The sequence below is a fragment of the Bos javanicus genome, chromosome 8, assembly GCF_032452875.1.
Source record: "Bos javanicus breed banteng chromosome 8, ARS-OSU_banteng_1.0, whole genome shotgun sequence".
In the NCBI taxonomy this organism is placed as follows: Eukaryota; Metazoa; Chordata; class Mammalia; order Artiodactyla; family Bovidae; genus Bos; species Bos javanicus.
In genome coordinates, this window is record NC_083875.1 from 111,033,851 (window position 1) to 111,056,092 (window position 22,242).

The 22,242-nt window shown below is 40.4% G+C and overlaps 1 protein-coding gene across 2 annotated transcripts in view; it reads right to left on the bottom strand.

Annotated features, from left to right (window-relative positions):
• The window catches only part of C5 (complement C5), a 97,784-nt gene that overhangs the window by 55,360 nt on the left and 20,182 nt on the right, over positions 1-22,242 (bottom strand). For both annotated transcript variants that reach the window (XM_061426727.1, XM_061426730.1), the window contains exons 7-19: positions 21,885-21,975; positions 19,949-20,063; positions 17,915-18,041; positions 14,377-14,492; positions 12,376-12,561; positions 10,898-11,101; positions 9,770-9,979; positions 9,500-9,649; positions 7,793-7,922; positions 5,864-5,926; positions 4,218-4,415; positions 2,433-2,523; positions 879-952 (exon numbers count right to left, since the gene is read on the bottom strand). In XM_061426727.1, coding sequence (XP_061282711.1) covers positions 879-952; positions 2,433-2,523; positions 4,218-4,415; positions 5,864-5,926; positions 7,793-7,922; positions 9,500-9,649; positions 9,770-9,979; positions 10,898-11,101; positions 12,376-12,561; positions 14,377-14,492; positions 17,915-18,041; positions 19,949-20,063; positions 21,885-21,975 — 1,755 coding nt within the window. The remainder of the gene's footprint in view (positions 1-878; positions 953-2,432; positions 2,524-4,217; positions 4,416-5,863; positions 5,927-7,792; positions 7,923-9,499; positions 9,650-9,769; positions 9,980-10,897; positions 11,102-12,375; positions 12,562-14,376; positions 14,493-17,914; positions 18,042-19,948; positions 20,064-21,884; positions 21,976-22,242) is intronic.

Genomic DNA, 22,242 nt, shown 5'->3' on the forward strand with positions numbered 1-22,242 from the left:
TACCTTATCAGTACTAAAATGTCTCAGATTTGCTTTGCTTCAAGGAAAAATGAATGCCAGATCATGTTTTTTCTCTGCCCTATTATCCTTATGGAATTTTCCTTGAATTTTCGATGCACTGATTTTTAAAAACTGAGCTGTAATTGACATATAACATTATAGTAGCTTCAGGTGTACGACACAGTGATTCGATATCTGTGCACATTGTAAGTGATCACCACGATAAGTCTAGGGAACATCCACGACCATACACACTACACAATGTTTTTCTTGTGGTGAGAAAGTTTAAGGCCTATTCTTATATCATTGATCTTCGTTCAGTAATTCTGGTATTAACAGAAAACTGCGTTTGTCCAAAAAGTATTTAATTCTATTCAAGGAGTGAGAATGATTACTAACTAAAGCACCAAATCTCTTTTTTAGATACTCGTTATAGGTTCCATTTAACAGGCATCAAATTTTGGTTGTGGAAGCCAAGATTTATAAGAACACAAAACAGCAAGCGAACAAACAAGCCGGGCCTGAGGTTATTTATAAAGTATCTGCGCTAAATCACCACAGAAGGGGACTAGGCCAGGAGCGAAATCCTGTATTTGTCTCTAACTCTACTCCATCTTCTAGTCACTGAGAATAAAACAAGAAAAGTGGGGGCTTCACCTCAGTCTTGATAAAATGATGACTAACAGAAGAAAAAAGAGGAAACGGATACAGTCCAAGATGTGAGCGCTTCTAAGCCTCCTTGTAATACATTATAAATAGACTTTAATAAGCGGCCCCCTTAAGTTCTGGATAAACTAAAGAGATCGTAATTTTAAAAACCCTGCGCTTTGCCAAATCAAATCACTTCTCACGTAAATATATAACTTCAATTTGCTTACCGCTATTTGAAATTCCAACACCTTGAATTTCCCAGGTAGTTAGAGAATCAGGTAGCACAAACTGCAATTGGTTCCTGAAAGTTAAAATGTTGATATTCAAATACAATGGGACATTCACCAACCAAAATTGACAACTTGCAGAATTTTTGCCTCATACTACTTTAGAAGAAAGAAAAAAAAAAAATCACACCAGAACAAAATCACAACAGGTATTAAGGAGAAATCAAGCAAGAAAAATATATCCAGTGACTCTTATACTCGTTCCATATTTTTACATATTTTACTGGTATGGTGAGAATTCAAACTCGGAAGGATACCTTTGAAACACTGCAAAACATACAGTTCAAAGAAAAAATTACATTTATCATGTTGTTTAGTTGCTAAGTCGTGTCTCACTCTTTTGTGACCCCATGGGCTGTGTATTGTGTGGGGTGTTCTAAAATAGGGAAGCAAACTACTAATGTACCTTAAAACTGCCCACCACAAAGCTGACGTAACTAAAAATTTCTGATGAAGCTCAAGCTTGTACTCGTTCAACAAACAACGATTGTGCATCAACTTTGTGTCAAGCATAGCACTAAATACTGAGTATACAGCACTCACTGATACTGTTCTCTCTCAAGCAGTTAGTTCACAGTCTATATTCAGTAAATAAATTGTACCAATAAAACAAAAAAAGTTCAGAGGCAGTGTGCATTGATTCAACACATTCGTTTTAGGGCCTCTGCAAGCTGGACCCTACGCCAGGTATTGGATATAAAACTGGTCTGAATTTAGTCCTTACTCTGGAAGTATTTACATTTTAATGTGATAGGTAGTTGGGTAAACAGGACCTTATTATCCTGCGTGATATGTGTAACAGGGTTCATTGAAGGGGTAATACATCCAGTCATTAGGTGGGGGAACGGTGATAGAAAGGCTTAGGAAGGGAAATGCAAGCCAAGGGGCAAAGTCAGATGACGTGGACAACACTGTGGAGGAGGAATCTGCGGGACAAGGGTAGAGACCAGGGGACCCAGAAGAAGTCGGATGTCAGGCCCAGAACTCACTGCCTTGACTGCTCCTTGGAAAGTCTGTGCTTTGAGATCCCATCCATCCCCGCTCCTGGCCACCTGAGGAAGGGTGATGTGCAGGGAAGCAGCACTGTCTCCAGTGCCTGGTACAGAGTAGGCAGTCCATAAGCAAGTGTTGAACAGGGACTTTAACAAGAGCAGAACCTTGCTCCCTAGTAATCAATGTTTGTTTTGTAGTTACAGGTATTTCAGGATGAAAACAGCTGTGTGATACAGCGTAAGGCACACAGCTGTGCTCGGCAAAGACTAATTTAAATGGAATGACGTTGAGTGGGATAGGACCCTTCTTCCCCAAGAGCTGACCTTGCCGTGGAGCTAATTCTCAGAGCAAACCACATGTTAAAAAAAAAAGTAAAATAAAATTCGACCCAGTGGTGGTATGATCTTAACTCCTAAATAAACTGTTGGGAAATGGGTAGCTTCCAGATTTTTGGTTATATTTTCCCATATTTTTCAGAGGAATGTCAAAGAAATATAATACCTTTTCAGGACACGATGAACTTCCCATAGCCAGCTTTCTGGAAAATAGCTTCTTATTTCTGGTTTGGTTACTGGTAAAAGAGACTTTATATCTGGGGGCAAAGTATATATGATTATGGAAAAACAGCAAAAATTCTACCTAGGGCTGAATTTTTAAATGTAGACATTAATCAATAGCTTAAGTATTTTCTGAAAGGTCAGTGAAACATTTTGTTTAGCAGTTTCAAAATAGAACAATAAAGGCCTTAGGATTTCTCCACTAGCAGCACTGACAAAATGAATAAAGCATAAAAATATATTTAATGAATTTTTTTCTAAATTGCTAAATGTTTCATGTTCTGAAAATTGTACAAAATGCTAACTAGTCTATGAAGTCTGCTCCTATCTATTGCAGGGATTTTCCTGGCGGTCCAGTGGCTACGAGTCTGGGCTCCTGATGCAGGGGACCTGGGTTTGACCCCTGGTCAGGGAACTAGATCCCACATGCCATAACTAAGACCCAGTGCAGCCAAATAAATAAATAAGTAAAATTTTAAAAAGTTATTTACATTTAAAAATTGCAACAATTGTTATTATTTTATAAAATAGGGAAGTTTATGTGATTCTTTGCCTTACTGCAGACATTTATTTATATTTCCTTTAATAAAAATGAGCAGAATATCTGCTTATGTCCAAGATGTTCTGATAGGGACTAGAGTTACTTCTCTGCCTTAAAAAAAAACTAGAAAACCAGACACAATAGCTTGCTTTCAGATATTAGAGCTTAAGTGAGCCAGATCAGGGATCCCTCAGGGAAGGGAGACAGATTAGGTAAACCCCCAAATTATCCAGGTTTACTATCTGGAGGCAGTTTACAGGCTTCAGAGCAGGGAGAGAAACCCATACAGACCCCAGCGGAGTTGCAACACCAGGCGTGAGATTTGGGAGGCTAAGCTGTCTAGAACAAGGAACAGAGGCGGGAACTGGAGAGGCTGAATTCCAGGCAACTGATGCCAACCCAGATGGTTAGAGTTGAAGACCTGGACCTCGAGAAAGGGATATGCACTAGATTGTTCATACAAAATACTGCGCGTAATAAGCAAAAGTCTGAAAACAGCTTACATCTATCTAATGACTTGGTTTCAACAAATGGCCACAGGAGTTTATTTCTGCAGAAATAAACCCACTCAGAACGATAACGTTTAAGACGTACTGTTAAGCAAAACAGTCAAGCAGGGTCTATCGTTCCGTTTTTGTTTGTTTTGACTGTATGTGAATGAATTGAAAGTCCTAAAAGTTCTGAAAATCTGTTAATTCTGAAGATGTATATGGTGGTTTCAATTGAAATACGATTTCAACTTGTACGTAAGTACATTTGACTTAATGCTACACTTTGAAATCTTCTGCTATACTTGGTCAGTATAGGTACAAACGGGATTTTAATGGTTGTAATATCACAGAATCATGAAATTGTAGAACCCAAAGGCATATTAGATATCATCTGGCCCAAGTTTCTTGCTTTAAAAATGAGGAGAGTGAGGCTCAGAGAGGATGAAAAACCATTCACGTTTATGGGCTGAGTCAGCTTCAGACCTGTCTGGGTCTTAACTACGGACGAGAGCGCTCTGCTCTGTTCTGTATTCACCTCTTCTGATTCCCCAAAGTGACAACAATTTTTTTTCTTAAGAGCATTCACAAGTTATCTTTTCTACTTTCCATTTTAAGTAGAGCATGAACACTGCCTTTTTTGGCAGCATAAAGTGACATCAAATTTTCCATATTTTCCAATAGAAAATGCCAAACTTACGCAGCCTTCCTAGTTGCATATTTTTGTGATGCTCATCAGCCCGGAACTGGCTTGCGATGGCACAACAGCTCTTGAAAGCTTTGATACATATGGGGCCTGCCTGAATCCGAGCGGCTCGCTGCTCACAGGTTTCATCATCATTCCGATGGGCTCCATCATAACAACATTTCTTCACCCATGCGTTTCTGTATTTAGCAGCTGAAATGATCATAATTCAAATGCCCTTGATTATGCATAGAGTCAAACATCTCACGCTTAGAAGGGCTCTCGAGGGATACCCGGTTTCTGCTGCCACAGGACCCCTGGCCCACAACAGTCACGGCTGGTGGACTGTCCAGCCTCCTTGTGGAACTACCATAGGAATGGGGAGAGTGTGGCCTCATGAAACAGTCCATTGTCCATTCTGATGCACACTAAATGTTTAAGGGCTTCCTGCAACTAACTGAAGTACTGGCTTTTGAAATGAGCACCTTGGATTCAGCGCCCTTTTGAATAAAGTAAGTTAATCTGAGAAGTTTGCAAAACATTTGAAGATAGTTATCACTATACAAGTATGTTCTTCAAGCTAAATATCCTGTTTTTTTCAAACGTTTCTTGTAGTTTGTACACCTTCACCAGTGGCATCATCCTTCATCATAAATGCTTGGATTAACCAATATCTCTCTTTTGATATCATTAAAACTCAGAATGAAAGCCAGAATTAAAATGACTCATATATAAATGCAAAGTATTATTGTATTACTATAAACATCCTTATTGGTTGAGCTCAGGTCACTGGCTCCTGGTTCAGTGTTCTTTCTACTGTATCATTGCCAATTATCATATCTCTGTTTAAATAATACTTAAAAATAATTTCTGTTGGGCTTATTCCTCCCAATAATCCAACTTATTCTTAAGTATTAAAAGCATGCAATAGAAAGATGGTAACAATAACCCTGTATACGAGACAGCAAAAGAGACACTGATGTATAGAACAGTCTTTTGGACTCTGTAGGAGAGGGAGAGGGTGGGATGATTTGGGAGAATGGCATTGAAATATGTATAATATCATATATGAAACGAGTCGCCAGTCCAGGTTCGATGCACGACATTGGATGCTTGGGGCTGGTGCACTGGGACGACCCAGAGGGATGGTATGGGGAGGGAGGAGGGAGGAGGATTCAGGATGGGGAACACATGTATACCTGTGGCAGATTCATTTTGATATATGGCAAAACCAATACAATATTGTAAAGTGAAATAAAAAAAATAAAAAATAAATAAAAGTATGCAAGAAGAGATAGACATCTAGGTATATCTCAAAGTTAATTAAACCATGGATTTTGTTAGAATAAAATGGAAGAATGTAATTTTAGTCACTAGATGAAGTTTGCAGAGAGGAAATATTTGTAACAAATAAAAGTTAATCTTTTATATTTTAGATATAGAAATAACAAAGACTTGTTTCCCTTGGATTAAGGTTCTGGCGAATGACCTGTTGGGCTTGTTTAGATGAGTCTCCGAGGGAGACGAGCTAGGTGTCTGTATACAGCTTCCTTTTCACCCATTCATCGGAACGAGGAGAAATTAGATGATGTTTAATTTTTCCCAGCTTTTGAATTACATGATCATAACCTTTTGACAATCACATGAAATCTTTATAATACCTTCTTCCTCTATCTTCTTTTTCAGCATTCTCTTTGGCCTGAGAATTTCCTTACAAGGTTCATCTGTTTTAAAAAGATAAAGAAAAAAAGGAGGGGGGAAAGAGATAAAAATCTCAAAAAACACAAAATTCCATGAAATTATTTTTTTTTAAACATTCACATAACTCATTCAACAAATACTGAGAACCTGGTTTTGACCAAGCTCTGCACACTCACATCTCAGTGCGACTTGTTTTTGGAGGGGCCCACAATCTGTCGTTACACATTTTGACTTGTTTGATCTGAGTTTGGTTTTAGATCCTATAACCCTTTTGGTTCACTCATTACAAGGAAATACCTGAGCCCTTAGGAGTGAGCCAAGTTTTTGTTAGCTATGCTATTTTATAACCTCAGAGATGCAGATGACACCACCCTTATGGCAGAAAGTGAAGAGGAACTCAAAAGCCTCTTGATGAAGGTGAAAGTGGAGAGTGAAAAAGTTGGCTTAAAGCTCAACATTCAGAAAGCGAAGATCATGGCATCCGGTCCCATCAGTTCATGGGAAATAGATGGGGAAACAGTGGAAACAGTGTCAGACTTTATTTTGGGGGGCTCCAAATCACTGCAGATGGTGACTGCAGCCATGAAATTAAAAGACTTGGAAGGAAAGTTATGACCAACCTAGATAGCATATTGAAAATCAGAGACATTACTTTGCCAACAAAGGTTCGTCTAGTCAAGGCTATGGTTTTTCCTGTGGTCATGTATGGATGTGAGAGTTGGACTGTGAAGAAGGCTGAGAGCCGAAGAATTGATGCTTTTGAAGTGTGGTGTTGGAGAAGACTCTTGAGAGTCCCTTGGACTGCAAGGAGATCCAACCAGTCCATTCTGAAGGAGATCAGCCCTGGGATTTCTTTGGAAGGAATGATGCTGAAGCTGAAACTCCAGTACTTTGGCCACCTCATGTGAAGAGTTGACTCATTGGAAAAGACTCTGATGCTGGGAGGGATTGGGGGCAGGAGGAGAAGGGGACGCCAGAGGATGAGATGGCTGGATGGCATCACTGACTCGATGGACGTGAACTGAGTGAACTCTGGGAGTTGGTGATGGACAGGGAGGCCTGGCGTGCTGCGATTCATGGGGTCACAAAGAGTCGGACACGACTGAGTGACTGATCTGATCTGATCTGATGCTATTTTAATTATCTTCTGTGCTTATTTTATTATAAATAATAGTATCAAGTATAATGATGAACAGTTTTAAAACCACAGAAATAAAACGATTAAGGTGTGGTCCTTGCCCTTAAAGAGTTCCCAGTGCAGTGACTGAAACCAGATGGGTCACTAAGTCTAAGGCTGTATAGTGGAGTTGGTGATGGACAGGGAGGCCCGGCGTGCTGCGGTTCATGGGGTCGCAAAGAGTCGGACACGACTGAGCGACTGAACTGAACTGAACTGAACTGAGTGATGTACTTCTATTAAATTACTTATAAATAGATCTAGTCCCTATAGTAGTCCCCCTATTAAAGGAGAGGAAATGATCAATTCTATATGAGGAAGAGGTTGCATAGAGGAGATGATTCTTCCACTAGCTTCTGCAGGCTAATAAAAGGGAAAGCAGTCCTAATAATGTAAAATAGGCTAGTGCCACCCATAGCTACACTTGGTTCTCTACGGCATAAACATAAGGTCACGTAGAGTGGGTGAGAAACAGCTGCAAAGAGCCAGGGAGAAGATCACAGAGGGCCTGGAGTATTACAGAAAAGAATTTGTACTTTATCTTGAAGTCTAATGAAACCGTTTATACAGAGGAGTTACCTAGTCATGTTACCGTAAGATCAATGTAGTGAATTATTCTGGAGGAGGGACAACAACGATGTCTGGGAGGCAAATTGTTCATGTAAATTTCAGTAACCAGTTTGAAGAATAAACAAAAAGCGGTGTGTTTTACCGTTTTCTCGGGTGTCATCTGCGTTTGCGTTGGTGAGGAAAGTGAGTCCAGCTAGGTAGAACACCTCTGCATTGTCTCGGCCACCGCCTGCCCCACAGCCCAGGTCACCCTTCTCTAAAGTTTGAAATACCTATTCAGAGGTACTTAGTTAATTTAATAATTCTTAGCACAATTCCTAAAGGGCAAAATAGTAAGCCTAATCAGATATGGAGATCATTCTTCTGAAAAACTAAAGGTACAGACTGTTACATGACTCTAACAAATCTGTGAAATGCACAGGCCTATCGTTTATCAAATGGCCAAAGACCGAATTTCCCAACTTCCTTCCTTTAGTTTGTTCTTTTGTTTTCAAAAATACATGCCTATTCAAAATGAAATCAAGAACTAAGTTTTAAGCTTTGATGAGACGATGCTTTGAAATCGACCCATGCTGTTTTGTACATAGAGTGCATACTGTAATCAATATAATGTCCAAAAAAGAATAAATGAGTGAACGTATGAATAAGTGAATTAATAAGCTAGCTTTTAAATCACTGAAAGAAAAAAAACAGCACAATCTCTCGTATTTTGGGAAAGAGGGCGCTAGGTTCTAAGTGAATGAGAATTTGTTTGGGGGAAGGCTTTTCCCAGTTTTAATTTTGACTCCAAATAATTTTTCCTTTCTGAATATTTTTAACTTAATAGTTTCTCAGTTCTTTCTTCCTTCTTCAAAGAAATTCAAGTCAAGAAAATAGTAGCAGAGCATAGGCGAGGTAAGGGCTTCCCTGGTGGCTCAGCTGGTACAGAACCTGCCAGCAAAGCGGGAGACCTGGGTTCAATCCCTGGGTCGGGAAGATCCCCTGGAGAAGGGAAAGGCTACCCACTCCAGTATTCTGGCCTAGAGAATTCTGTGGACTGTATAGTCCATGGGGTGGAAAAGAGTCGGACACGACTGAACAACTTTCACTTCACACAGGGGAGGTAAATGGGAACTTAGAGGAAAAAAGTCCGCCAGCAATGCAGGAGACTCTGTTTCGATTCCTGGGTTGGGAAGATCCCCTGGGAAAAGGATAGGCTACCCACTCCAGTATTCTTATGCTTCCCTTGTGGCTTAGCTGGTAAAGAGTTCGCCTGCAATGCAGGAGACCTGGATTTGATCCCTGGGTTAGGAAGATCCCCTGGAGAAGGAAAAGGCCACCCACTCCAGTACTCAGGCCTGGAGAATTCCATGGGCTGTATAGTCCATGGGGTCACAAAGAGTCAGACGCAACTGAGCAATTTTCACTTTCACTTTCAGAGTAAATGAATAATTTTCAGATTTCTGGGCCACAGATTTTAATGAGTTAAAAAAAAGAAACAAAAGCCAAAATCCCCCAGAGGTTGCCTATTCATTCTTCCCTGGTGCTGCTACTGTAAAGTCCCCTGCTCCCAAATCTCCAAACCTACCAATCAGGGGTACTCTGGCCCCATGATCACTACTATCATCATCATATGCTTTTAAAGTGCTTAACTCCATACTTGGAAAAGTAAAAAAGGATAGACCTGGGCTTTAGAGACTAACGTGAGGATGGCTTACCTTCCTAAGAGCCCCTGTTCTGAGAAGATTGTATCAGTAGAAAAGCAAGTCTAGTCTTCATTTAGTTCTTTCCCCACAACTTACCCTAATGGCCCCATTTGTGAAGCACTGCCTAGGGCCACCCCAGGAATGAAGGCCACACACTACTTAACTCTTTCCAGGGGTCTCTTGGCTGTCCTTTGCACTCCATATATAGCACTGTCCACTGCTGTTAAAGCCACCCAGGAATCCAACTCAGTTTCCATATTAAGAGACACACGTTGGCCAGGGGAATATGCATCTGTCTCTGGAGACAGATGAACCTAAAGGTCATTTGGAAAAGAAAATAATCATTTGTACGACACAAAACTTCACAGATAGCTGCATTTGCAGCCCCTTTATTCAGGAGAAAATCTGACTGGGACTTATAATTTGTGGCTTACCTCAAGCTGGTTGCCACACTTTTCCTCAATATTCAACCAGACTGAGTCGGACACTAATTCTGCAGTCTGCTCTCCTGTAACGATGTAATAGACCAGGAGGCGAGCGGAAGGGACCATGTCCTGCGTCACCGGGATGTTTATGCTTTGATAAGCTGAATCCGAAAGTTTGTCCCTTGTGCCAAAGTGAACAATTTTGCCCTTGGATAAAACCTAAAAATAAACAGCAGCAGAAATGGGAATTACAAAACATAACCTTTGCTTTAGGATAGAGCTTGGGAGTGGGAGTAGAAATTATGTTAAAGAAAAAGAAAGTTAACATTGCAAGGGCCTACAATGTGCCAGGAACTTCATGTTCAATTAACTCTTTTAGTTTCCATGATAACCAGAAGGATGGGAATACTGTCTCCACTGTGCAGATGAAGGGGTGCAGTTCAGGAATTAACTAAATGTCATTTAAATTTTCTCCTTAAAACTGTTGAAAAGAAAGTCATCATCACTTGTTTGGCCCGAACATCAGAATAATTAATCCCATTTCTTTGGTAATTGTCATGAAGCCTATAACATTTTTTGTACATTCTTTCCTAGCTTTCACTGACAGCCTTGACTGATACCTCTGTTTAATGTAAGTGATGTAATAGGGATATTCCTGGAGCAGGTTTGAAATGACTCAACCCTTAAGAGCAGGATTTGGGTCCCTCCTGTATTACACTGAAATGTATGTATTTTAAACGTGTCTACGTATGCAATCTGTGGCCATGAAGTAGAGCAGAGGTAATGTGGGAATTTAATCAGGCTCTCTCTGCTGAGGAATCGCACTCTCTTTGATGAAAGGCACGTCACACAGAGAATCAGAGGTTCCCAGTTCTGATCACAACCTTTCTCTTCCAAGTTGAATGACTGTGGTGAGTCTCAAGTCCTTTGTCCCTCAGTTTCCTCTTCTGTGAAATAGTCATGAAAATCATGCTCTGTCTCAAAGGCTTTTGAAAAACTGACTATTCATTTAGGTGATGTTCTTGGAAGTGCTTTGTGAGAACATATGTCAGGGATCATTCTAACACTTCTCTGTAAGCAAAGGACAATCAGGTAAATTGTAAGTATAATTGTAAGTATAATCACTATTATACTTACCAAGAAATTGTAGTGAGTTATTTTGTCAATATACGGACTTCTGGGTGTAACAACAATATTCAGATGTTCTCCCACAAGCAAATGTTTATAGTTTTCTGTCCAGTCAATATAAAGGTAGCTTTGGCTGAGAGATGAATACGCTACTGCTCGGTAATCTTTACTGGCCTGATTTTCTTCGGGAAGATCTAGATCCTCGGTCTTGATCTGAAAAGGAAAAAAAAAGTTAAACAAAGATACATGGACTGTGATGTAAAGGTATGTTTTCTGTGAAACATACCTTTTAAATTCCTTTCTTTGCTTTATACATTTCTAAATTTCACAACACCAATTGCTAAAGAAAAAGAAATCCACTCCTCCAATGTGTTTGTACAGCTGTGGTATCAAATAACTTTACAAAGGCTCTGGACAGCAGCTGGGATGATATGGGACTGTGAGTTATGGTGGGAAAGTCTGGTGCAGTGAAAACAGAATGATGCTCATGGAGCAAATATTGGCATCCTTCTTGAAGTGTCTTGGCAAGCTTGGGGTTCTTTTCTTATGGGTTACAGGGGTAGCAGTGGGCAGGTCCCGAGGACTGGGGACAGGAGTTATGAATGGACATTACACAGACTTTCTGGCCCAGTTTCACTGTGAAGTCGTGGCACAGACAAGGGCTTACAAACTCAGAGTGGAGCAGGAATGATACCATGGCAGTGATATCGGCCTTTGACAGCAGAGGGGTTAATGTCTAGGGTGAGATATACATTGGTTTGCATTCAAGGGCCATCATTTATTAAGTCTGGATAAGTTATTTAACCACAAGAGAGGTAAGCCTCTGTTTCCTCAGCAGCAAAATGGCAAAGACAATATTCTCTGATTCCGAGAGCTGATTAAATGGGTATTGAGTGTGTTCTACATAAAGCTCTTAGTATGACGTCTGGCACCTCATACGGGCTCAGCAGACGACAGTGAATCTGTGCCGCTGACATGCTGTCGATGTCGTTGACACACATTACTAAGTTATTTTTTATCTGGAGTTGGGAACCTAAATGTTATTTGCTGGGAGACGAGACTATTAAGTGAACTTTCAGATACAGTGATTCACATAGCTAGAAAAAAAGAGAGGTTTCCACACTTGACCCCTTTGTGGGCCTGAAGAGAGACGAAAGGCTGTGAAGCGGGAAAGAGAGACTTTCTATCACTAATTTTCACTGCTATTCCTATTTCATGCTTCTAGATTTTAATACAGTCTTACTAATGCAAGAGAAAATAATTCACCGGAAATAAAAAACTGATACATTTATCTTCCTAAAGGACCATTCAATTAATTTGAAGATTGCCTCTGGTGCTTTTTTTTTTTTTCCTTTGGTTGCAAAATTGTGGAACTGTTCGCTGGACTCATGTCTGAAATCTGCCACATTTTTTTCTGCACATTGGCCAAAACACACAGTCAAAAGTACACACTGTCCTAGAAAATTTAACAGGAGAATTCAGCTCACATTGAACTCCAGCACCGTCACTTCAGATGGGAGATTCACCACAAAAGAAGCTACTCCGTCACTGGAACGTGTTACACTTTTCTTCGACTCCAAGTCAGTTATCTCTTGGTTCGCGTCGAGCGTTTTTGCGCTCAGGGTCACCGGGATCCCTCCTACCAAATGGTCAAATGAATCCTTAACTTGCACCTGTTTGCCAGAACAGTCCAAATTCATTTCCACAGCTCATCACTTCTTTTAAAGCAAAACAGTTCTGAAATAATTTTCCTTTCTCCTCACCAGTGTATAAATTACTCATATTCAATTCAGTAAAGAGAAACATGTTCTCATTTTATATATAAAAGGGTCTAATGTTATTTAGTTAAATCATTCTTGAATGGATTCCCCTGTATATCAAGAAGACTCAGAATATAAACACTGTATTAGGCCTGCCAAGTAGATGAGATAAGGACTCCTGTTATTTAATTTCTGTTTCTTCAATTGGTTGAGAACTAGATAAAAGAGAAAATGAAGCAATCACTTCTGGGAATTAATCTCTTAGATATGAGAAATAATAGTTTAGGGCTTAGCCACTCAGTTGTGTCCGACTCTTTGCAACCCAAGGACTGTAGCCCACCAGGCTTCTCTGTCCATGGGGTTTCTCCAAGCAAGAATACTGGAGTGGGTTGCATGCTCTTCTCCAGGGGATCTTCCCCCCCAGGAATCAAGCTGGGGTCTCCTGCATTTCAGGAAGATTCTTTATCAGCTGAACTACCAGAGAAGCCCCATGAGGAACAATAAATACATTTTTTTCTTCATAAACTCTACCTCTCATCACCATGCATATGCTAAATTCATATAGAATTTCCACAAAGGTATAGTTTACATTATTTATTTTTATATGTGATGTGAAATATATAAAGATATATAGTATATAAATATATTTTATATAAAGATAAATATAATATATAGACATTTAAAAATAATAAATATGTTCTATATAGTGACATTTTTATGATCATTGTATATATTATTATATAGACATTTAAAAATAATAAATATGTTCTATATAGTGACATTTTTATGATCATTGTATATATTATTATACTCTATAGTAAATTATAAAATTATCATATGCATTATATAGTAACATGTTATATATTATTAAATATGTTGTATATGTATTAAGAAGTTATAAGCATGTCCAAAGGTTGCTTGGGGTCTGGTGAATCTTTTTCTCTTAAAAGCCAGTGATCTACAGTTTTCTAAAGGATAGGGAATAAAAATATTCATTTTATAAATATAATAAAACATAGTATATGTAATAGCGTGTATTTTATATAATATATAATCAGATATAGAATACTAAATACAATAAAATATAATTACAAAGTCAGATAAATGTTTTAGCTCCATACTATCAGCATTTTAAAAAGAAAAAGAAGAAGGAGAGAAAATATTGAAAAGGAGAAAAAAAAACAAAAACCAGAGAGAAAAGAGTCAGGGACAGACAGAAAAGTGTCGAGGTGGAGAGGACAGGGAACGATACAGAGAGATGCGTCGTGTACAAAGAGAAGGCAGAGTGGAGAGCGCAGCAGTGCACTCTCAGACCGAGGGAAATAAACACAGAGACAAAGGGCTTTATTCTCAAGAAATGATCTCTCTATCTTAAGACTTTTTGAGAACGTGTTGCCAAATAATTTTAAATGTTAGTATTTTTTGAACCATAGACATATGGAGTTTTATTTATAATACATATCGTTAATGTAAGGCTCATTTAGGGAATACCTAACACAGGCTATCCTGCTAAATGCTGATACTGTCCTAAGGTTTGATATTATTCCCAAGAGAGAAGCCGGCTGGCAGTTTCCCACTGCTGGCTACACTGTCAGAGAGGCAGATCTCACGCACAGGTTGAGCTCCCTCTGTGCTTTGCCTCTCCCTTATCCTTCCTTTGCTTGTCATCCCCCCATATTTTTAGAGAAAGATAATCACATTCAGCAGTACCCCCACCCCCAACGTAACCTTGACAGAATATGGAATCCCAGGCTTCACAAAAAGAGGGGTAGCAACCAAATTCAGTCTGTAGGGAGAAAGGACATATTTGATGCCAGGAATTTCTGCTTCTTCAGAAAATCCACCTAAAGAAATGACAAGATTTTATTAGCAGTGCGCTGGTCTGTGCGCGGAGCTACGTCGGCCTCCATTTTATTAGCAGCGCTTACTGGTCTGTGCGCGGAGCTACGTCGGCCTCCATGTGTCTCCACAGACCCATCCATTCACTCACTCACTCCATTCCTGCACTCGTTCATTTACCAACAGCAAGTAGACACGGGTCTTGGTTCAGAGGGGCAGTGCAGGGAAGAGTTAGACCCTCCTCAGGAGTTTCCAAAGCCTTATGCTCAGGGCTTCTGTGTAGAGATGGCCCTTGTGGAAGTAGCGCAGTGGGATCGGACTGAGGAGAAATCTGAGGAGGGGACGCCACTTTTCACCAGTTGCTTGAGTTTCATTTAAATACATAGAAGGCATTAAGGAGAGAAGAAAGGGTCGGCCAGAGACTAAGCCTTACAGGGAGGTCATCTTTAGGGAGCAGGGATATACAGAGAATTGGAGAAAACATAAAAAAATAGCTTCAGGTAGAGAGAACCCAGAGGGTCTACTGGCAAGACCCAATAGTGTTACCCTTCAGCTAAAACTTGTATATAATAAGTTATCGGAATAATATACAGAGCTCTAGTATCCCTAACTTCTTTCCAGGATTATATCCCTGATACTCCCACATATGGGCTTCCCAGGTAAGCGCTAGTGGTAAAGAACCCGCCTGCAAATGCAGGAGATAGAAGAGACATGGTTTCGAACCCTGGGTCAGGAAGAGCTCCTGGAGGAGGGCATGGCAACCCACTCCAGTATGCTGGCCTGGAGAATCCCATGGACAGAGGAGCCTGATGGGCTTCAGTGCGTGGGACCGCAAAGTGTTGGACACGACTGAAGTGACTTAGCGTGCACATAGGCACCCCTACATATATATCCTATACTTCAGCCAACGAGTAATCTGCTATTCTCAGCGGTCACCCTTGGCACGTCCCCTCTCTGAAGAGTGCCCCACTTCACCCTGCCTGTCACCCCTTCCTCAAAAGCCTACTGGTCTTTCAAGACACGGCCCGTCAGCTCCAGGACACCTTTGTTGCTTGCTCAGCGTCATCTAGGAGCTCGCCTGCTTCTGAAGGTCAGTGGCATTAAGCACTTTGCTCGGAGCACACGTGGAATCCCTTCTGGTGAAAGAGTTCTTTGTTTTTCTTTAAGCTGATGCGTGTTTGCAAGCCGCTTGAGTACTGAAATCTGCATCATTAACATTCGTAAGCCTGCACATTCAGCAGCACTCTTTGCATATCTAATAAATATTGCTTAAACTGAATTTATTTTAAATAAGTTGAGAAAAATAGCAGTAAGAAAGAAGCATTAAAATAATGTCAACAATATAGACAGGGCAGGGAGTCTAAAGTCATCATCATTCTCCCACATGTACTGATAATCTGATGTATGCAAAGCGCTTAATACCTCTGTAACTACCTCAGTTCTTCATTCTGCTACCCTGGAAGGACAAATTTAAAGAGGTAGAAGGAGACTGAGGAATCTTCTAGTGTAACAGTCATTTTATTTTTTTAAAAAATGGACTTAGTGTGTTTAAATTATTTGTTCATGGGGGTTCAATATAGACCTGCAAATATAAGGTACATTAGTAATCAAGATATATCAGAAGTAAGACAAAGTAATCCAACTGGGGGTAATAATTATTAACCATTAAAACCATTGGAGTGAGGGTTAAGAGTACTAGACAAGACATTAAGAATGCTAAGGAAAGAAAATAGGTGGTGAGGAGGAGAGAAAGAAGAAGGGGGAAGACGGGGAGGAAGAGGAGGAGGGGAAGATGGAGACGGGGGGCGGGGGGGGGGAAGGAGGTGCTGGTGAGAGTGCTCTGTGCACACTGACGCTTTCATTCCCGCCGTAACACTGAGGGGCATATACCGTTACTGGACTCATGTTAGAAACATTACCTCCAGTTTTGGATAGAATTACTATTCCAGAAGAAAAGGGCTTTATGATGTACTTTGTTCAACTCTATCATCATACAGCTAAGTGGATAAAACTGTGGTAGTCGTGGTAACTTTCGTTTGCATGGTACTTCACCAAATGTCTTTACACACATAATCTCTGGTTTTGATTCCTCCTGGGTGAGAAAACTGAGGTGCCAGATGTTCAAGCCAGACAGGCTGTGAGCCACTTGGACTGTTAAACGGGCGGGTGTCATCCCTTCTTGACATCAAGACAGTAGAGACCCAGTGGCTAGGGAGTGACAAAGCTACACTCCAATCCCAGTTTTAATGATGGAAAAGTAAAATTTAACTATGAAAGGAAGTAAAATGTGAAAGAATGTACTAATTATTTATACCTTTTTTTTTTTAAGTGTACATCATACATTTATTACCAACAACCCTCTCAACTCCAAAATTGGGCACAGGGATTAAAAATAAAAATTCATTGCACTACTTAGTAAAGCATTACTAGTAACTTTCATAAAAATGTACAAACTTTGTTAAAAATTTATCAAGCCTTCAAATGATTTGGTTACAGATATTTATAATATATACATTTAAAACTATATGTGAACTGATACAATGGAGTATGATTTGAGGAAATGACTCAGCAAATGATTCCAAAATACACCCCTGTGAGCTTTCCATAATCTGACACAAACAGCAAAATAAGGTAACCAAATGTACCAACAGGGAGAAAATAGCTTTCTAATAAAGGCCTAAAGATATCTGTGAAAAATATTCTCATGAGTTGGTAGATCTCATTTAAAATATTATAGGAGGCCCAAATATAAGAATCTTAACAAATCACATTTCAGAGAGTGTATAAAATCTAAATAGGCTTTCACATTTTCTAGATTTTGCTTGAAAAAATTCAGGACAGAAAATCCTAATGAGATCTTGATACCTGGAGGCCTTGTTTTTTGTTTTTTGTTTTTTTCTTTTTGGGGAAGAGGGGGTGCTAAAAACAAACAAAGGTGGTATTTCATGCAAAGGAAAACAGAAATTGCATGAAATATTTATACCTTTAATATGCTGTCTAAATATTTCCCAAGAGAAAGTCCCTTCTCTGGTGCGTGCTAAGTTGCTTCGGTCATATCCAACTCTTTGTGAGCCCATGGACTACAGTCCGCCAGGCTTCTCTGTCCATGGGATTCTTCAGGCAAGACTACTGGAGTGGGTTGACATGCCCTCCTCCAGGGAATCTTCTCTGGTGGCTCAGTCAGTGGTAAAGAATCTGCCTGCCAATGCAGGAGACACAGGAGCTGCAGGTTCAAGCCCTGGGTCAGGAAGGTCCCCTGGAGAAGGAAATGGCAACCCACTCCACTATTCTTGCCTGGAAAATTCCATGGACAGAGGAGCCTGGTGGGCTGCAGTTCATGGAGCTATAAAAGAGTCGGACACGACTTCGCAAATAAACGACAACAAATATTTGCCAAGAGAAAGTTTAAGAGGGAAAACAAGCTTACCTGTAGACTCTATGATTGTCACACCGATATAGAGGTACTTGTTGTTTAAATCTTCTAGACTTTCATAGGACAATTCTTTAACTGCTGTTTCAGAGTTAAATGTGACTTGAGCCATTCCGTTTATCAACTTTTTAAAGGGGGAAAATAAACAAATTATTTCAGAGGAGAATTTATAAGCAAAAAATGAATAAAATATGCCTTTACTAGCCTCTCAATCAAAGACAAAGACGAAAGCTTTAGCACTAACGCGAGTAACTGAGTCCACAGTTAAGCCCAGAGTGTTATCTTCTAATCTATTTGTTTAGAATTATAGATGTGGAAGAATCTTAAACATCATTTGGTTCCACAGGTCTTTTTTGTACTAGCTGGCAAAGATGACTTCTTCCCATCACTGAGTCATCATCATCTTTCTAGGCCTCTCAGCCTACTTTTGCTCTTAACTGAGAGTTTATGGGATTTTATGATATTTACTCTGTACTTTACTGCTTGCATATTAAGACACTAATTTAAAAACGCACAGTGGATAATGGGATATAGGGTTATCCACGATATGTTAATCGCTAAGTTGTGTCCGACTCCTTGCCACCCCACAGACTGCAGCCTGCCAGGCTCCTCTGTCCATGGGATTCTCCAGGCAAGAATACTGGAGTGGGTTCCCATTCCTTCTCCAGGGGATCTTCCCGACCCAGAGATCGAACCCTGGTCAGATTTTTACTGTCTGAGCCACCAGCGAAGCATATGATACTATTTAATTATTAACCACAACAGTAAGACAGATTTTGCCTTATTTTTTCTTCTAAAATCGAGTACTTCGAGGCCAGGGATTTTTGTCTTATGTAGCTTTAAACCTCAGTGTTTAACATAGAATCTTGCATTAAAAAAGAGGCGTTTATATCTTAAATAAAACTGTACTTTGAAAGAGCAAGGGCTCAGTAACTGGTGATAGAAGCTCTGTGAAAGTGTAGCTGCTGCTGCGAAGTCGCTTCAGTCGCGTCCGACTCTGTGCGACCCCATAGACGGCAGCCCACCAGGCTCCTCCATCCATGGGATTCTCCAGGCAAGGGCACTGGAGTGGGTGCCACTGCCTTCTCTGCTGTGAAAGTGCAGCAGTGGACAAAATGACCTGAGCCCTTACCATCCAGGGCGACGCAGAGAGCACTGAGCTGGGGCGAGGGCCACAGGGCACTCTGAGCTCCAGCAGCCACTGGGCCTTGACTGTGGCCGACAGCTTCTCAGCAAGCTCACGGTTAATTCACTCACTTACAAATTTTTATAGAGCTCCTGCACAATTTGCCAGCAACCAAGCTGGCTCTAGGCATATAGTGGGAATGATTCAGACCCCCAAAGAGTTTTGTGTAGAGAACGATAGAGTAAATAAAGCATTACTAACTGTAATGGTTTTTCAACCTCAGCACTATTGACATTTTGCACAGGGTAATTCGTTGTTGGGGGAGCACTGCTCTGAAGGAGTTTCACAACATCCCTGGCCTCGACCCACGAAATGCTCGTGTGACACTCTTGCCCAGTTGTGACAACCACAAATGTCTCTGGACATTACCAAATGCCTCCTTGGGGGTAAAAACCACCCTTGGTTGAAAACCACTGCAATATAAAGTGTGAAACACGCTCCACCGAGAGCGACTCAAGGCCTGAGGCGGCAGGATGGGTGATGACGTGGAGACAAAGAACGGGACGGCTTAGCCAGGCAGAGAAAAGGCAGCAGGTGACAACGGGAAAGGGCATTCCCTGGCCGAAGGAGCAGCTCTGCAGACACCTGGAGGCGAGGGAGACTGGGGGGAGTTTGCAAAACTGGGGTGACCAGCGCAAGGGGGAAGAAAGGGAGAGATGGGCCGGCAGGGGGCTTGGTGACAAGGAAACAGAACTTTATCCTCAGGATAGTGAGAAGTCAATGGAAGGTTTTTAAGCTTCAATTTCCACACCTACACGAAACAGTACCGTGGGCTAGATGATACAGAAGTGACTTTCCAGCTCTAGCGTTCATGACGGATCTTTAGGTACAAGTGAATCTCTTACCGATGTGCTTTGCATTGCTTTTTGCATCATTTCTTTTTGATTATCTTCTAAGTTGTCTCTTATTCCAAAAGTGATATAAACGTCAGCCTCGTTGACGACTTTATTATAAAAATATCTGTCAAACAATCATACCATAAAACTGTTCTGCTAACACGGTTACAATCATAAAATCCAGATAAAATATAACAATTTACAATCACATAAAGCATTTGACATACTTTAAAGTGCCTTTCCATCCACTATTATATTTCATCCTCATAAAGCCACCATAATAAAGCCAAAGTACAGATTTTTATTACTATGTGCTAGATGAAATAAACTGATTTTGAGGAGATCAAGAGTCAGGTCTGGGCTTCTTTCTTACAAAACACATCACTTCCTCAATGATTTTGATAACAGTGGAGAACTGCTCTTTATTTTCTTTTACATCTTTTAAAGCAGCATGCCCAGTCTCACAGTTATATAAGTTCTTTTTAAAAACTCTAACTGCATATTTCCTTTTTCAGTTTAGAATTAAAACAATGATAAAGAAAACTTCCTGTATAGCCAACATGATAGCAAGATCTTACTCTTGTTATTCGTAGTTTGAACAAAAAAAGTAAGTCTCTCCGTTAAAAGAAGTCCATTTCTACAATTCTCTGTCAAGTGAGCTTTTACAGTGGCTTAGATTAAGTGACAAACACTCTATCTGAGGAATAAACACTAGAAAGAGAGGCAGTATATGGTAGCCTTTGAGGGCATGGGTTCTGGAACAAGAGAGACCATGTGATTTATTAGCTGTATGATCTTGGGCATATTACTTAACATTTACGTACCTTCGGTTTTCTGTTTGTAATGTGGGGATAGTAATTGTATCTATCACACAGAGTTTTGTAAAGATTAAATGAGCTGATACATACAGAATGCTTTGAAAAGTGCCTGACATATATAGTTACATAAATTGGTTATTGTTTTTAATAATTATACTAGGTCATTTTTAAATGGTAGGTCGCTTATAAAAATAACCCCAATTCTCCACCTGCCCATGTGTCTACTGCCTTTGCAGCTCTTTGCCTGCAAATGGTGTGAAGGGAGGCTGTTTCCTTCAGGCTGGTGCTGTAATTTGCTTTGGACAAAAGAATGTGGTGGAAGTGACGGTGTGTTAGTCCCGAAGGGTAAACCTCAAAAGGACTTTTATGCTCCCATTTTCTCTCTTCGAGCATTGCTGCTGCTACAAGCTAGCCCATTGGTTGATGAGAAACACACATGGGCCAGTCATCCTTGCAGCTTCAGTCAACTGCCAGTTAACTGTCAGGCATCTGAGTAAGACCTCCCTAGGCCAGCCAGCCCCCAGCTGACCTGCCAATTGACTGCTCATGTGGGTGAGCCCCACTGACACCAGCCTGGCCCAGACAGCAGAACTGCCCAGCTGACTCGTAAGTAGCTGTGGTGTTAAGGCACTGGGTCCCAAAGTAGTTATCAGCATTAGCTGGCGGATGAAGCCATTAAAAATGATAAGAAGTTAAAGCTTCATGTCTCAGTCCCAGTATCCTAAGGCAGGCTGCCTCCTAAACATACACACTGAACTTACGTTTTTAGGATTTTTTTTTTTGGCTGGTGAATAATCAACCAGACTAAAATCAGAATCAGCTAAAATCAGGATAAGCAAATAAACTCATAGGCGTGACGATGAGCAAATAAACCATAGGCGTGATGTCTTCTCAGTTAGGTAGTTTCAAAGTCATGCCAGACATTGCCACTAAATCACAGATCTCAGCGATATATAAATGTATCAACTCACCACACAGTACACCTTAACCTTTCCCAATGTCATAGGTCAATTATATCTCAATAAAACTGGGGGTAAAAATCAAAGATCTCACTCTGGGCAAATGTCACCAAAGTTAGCATTCAGTTTAACTGAAAACTCTGAAAACAAAACAAAACACTTTCTTACCTTGCTCTTATAGTAATTTCAAAATTAGTAAAGTCCTTATAACCAATGAAATTACTTTTTGGTTCTATTGAGATAGAAAAATGTGGCAACACTGAAAATAAAAACAAAGAAGCAACGTTACCACTTGAATTAGAGTAGTCTTTAAAGCATAGCAACCAACTGTATCTCTGGAATAGCTGGATAAGCCGTGACATCAGCGCAGCATCCACCTTGTCATCACCAATAGCAGGATCTCGGGAAGCCTCCTGTTCCACCAATCAGAGGTTAGTTCATACGCTACGTGCTAGAAGAACTTGACTTAAACTTTGATTTCAGCACTTACAGGCAACTGACTACTTCCTCCGCTAGAGGATGGGCT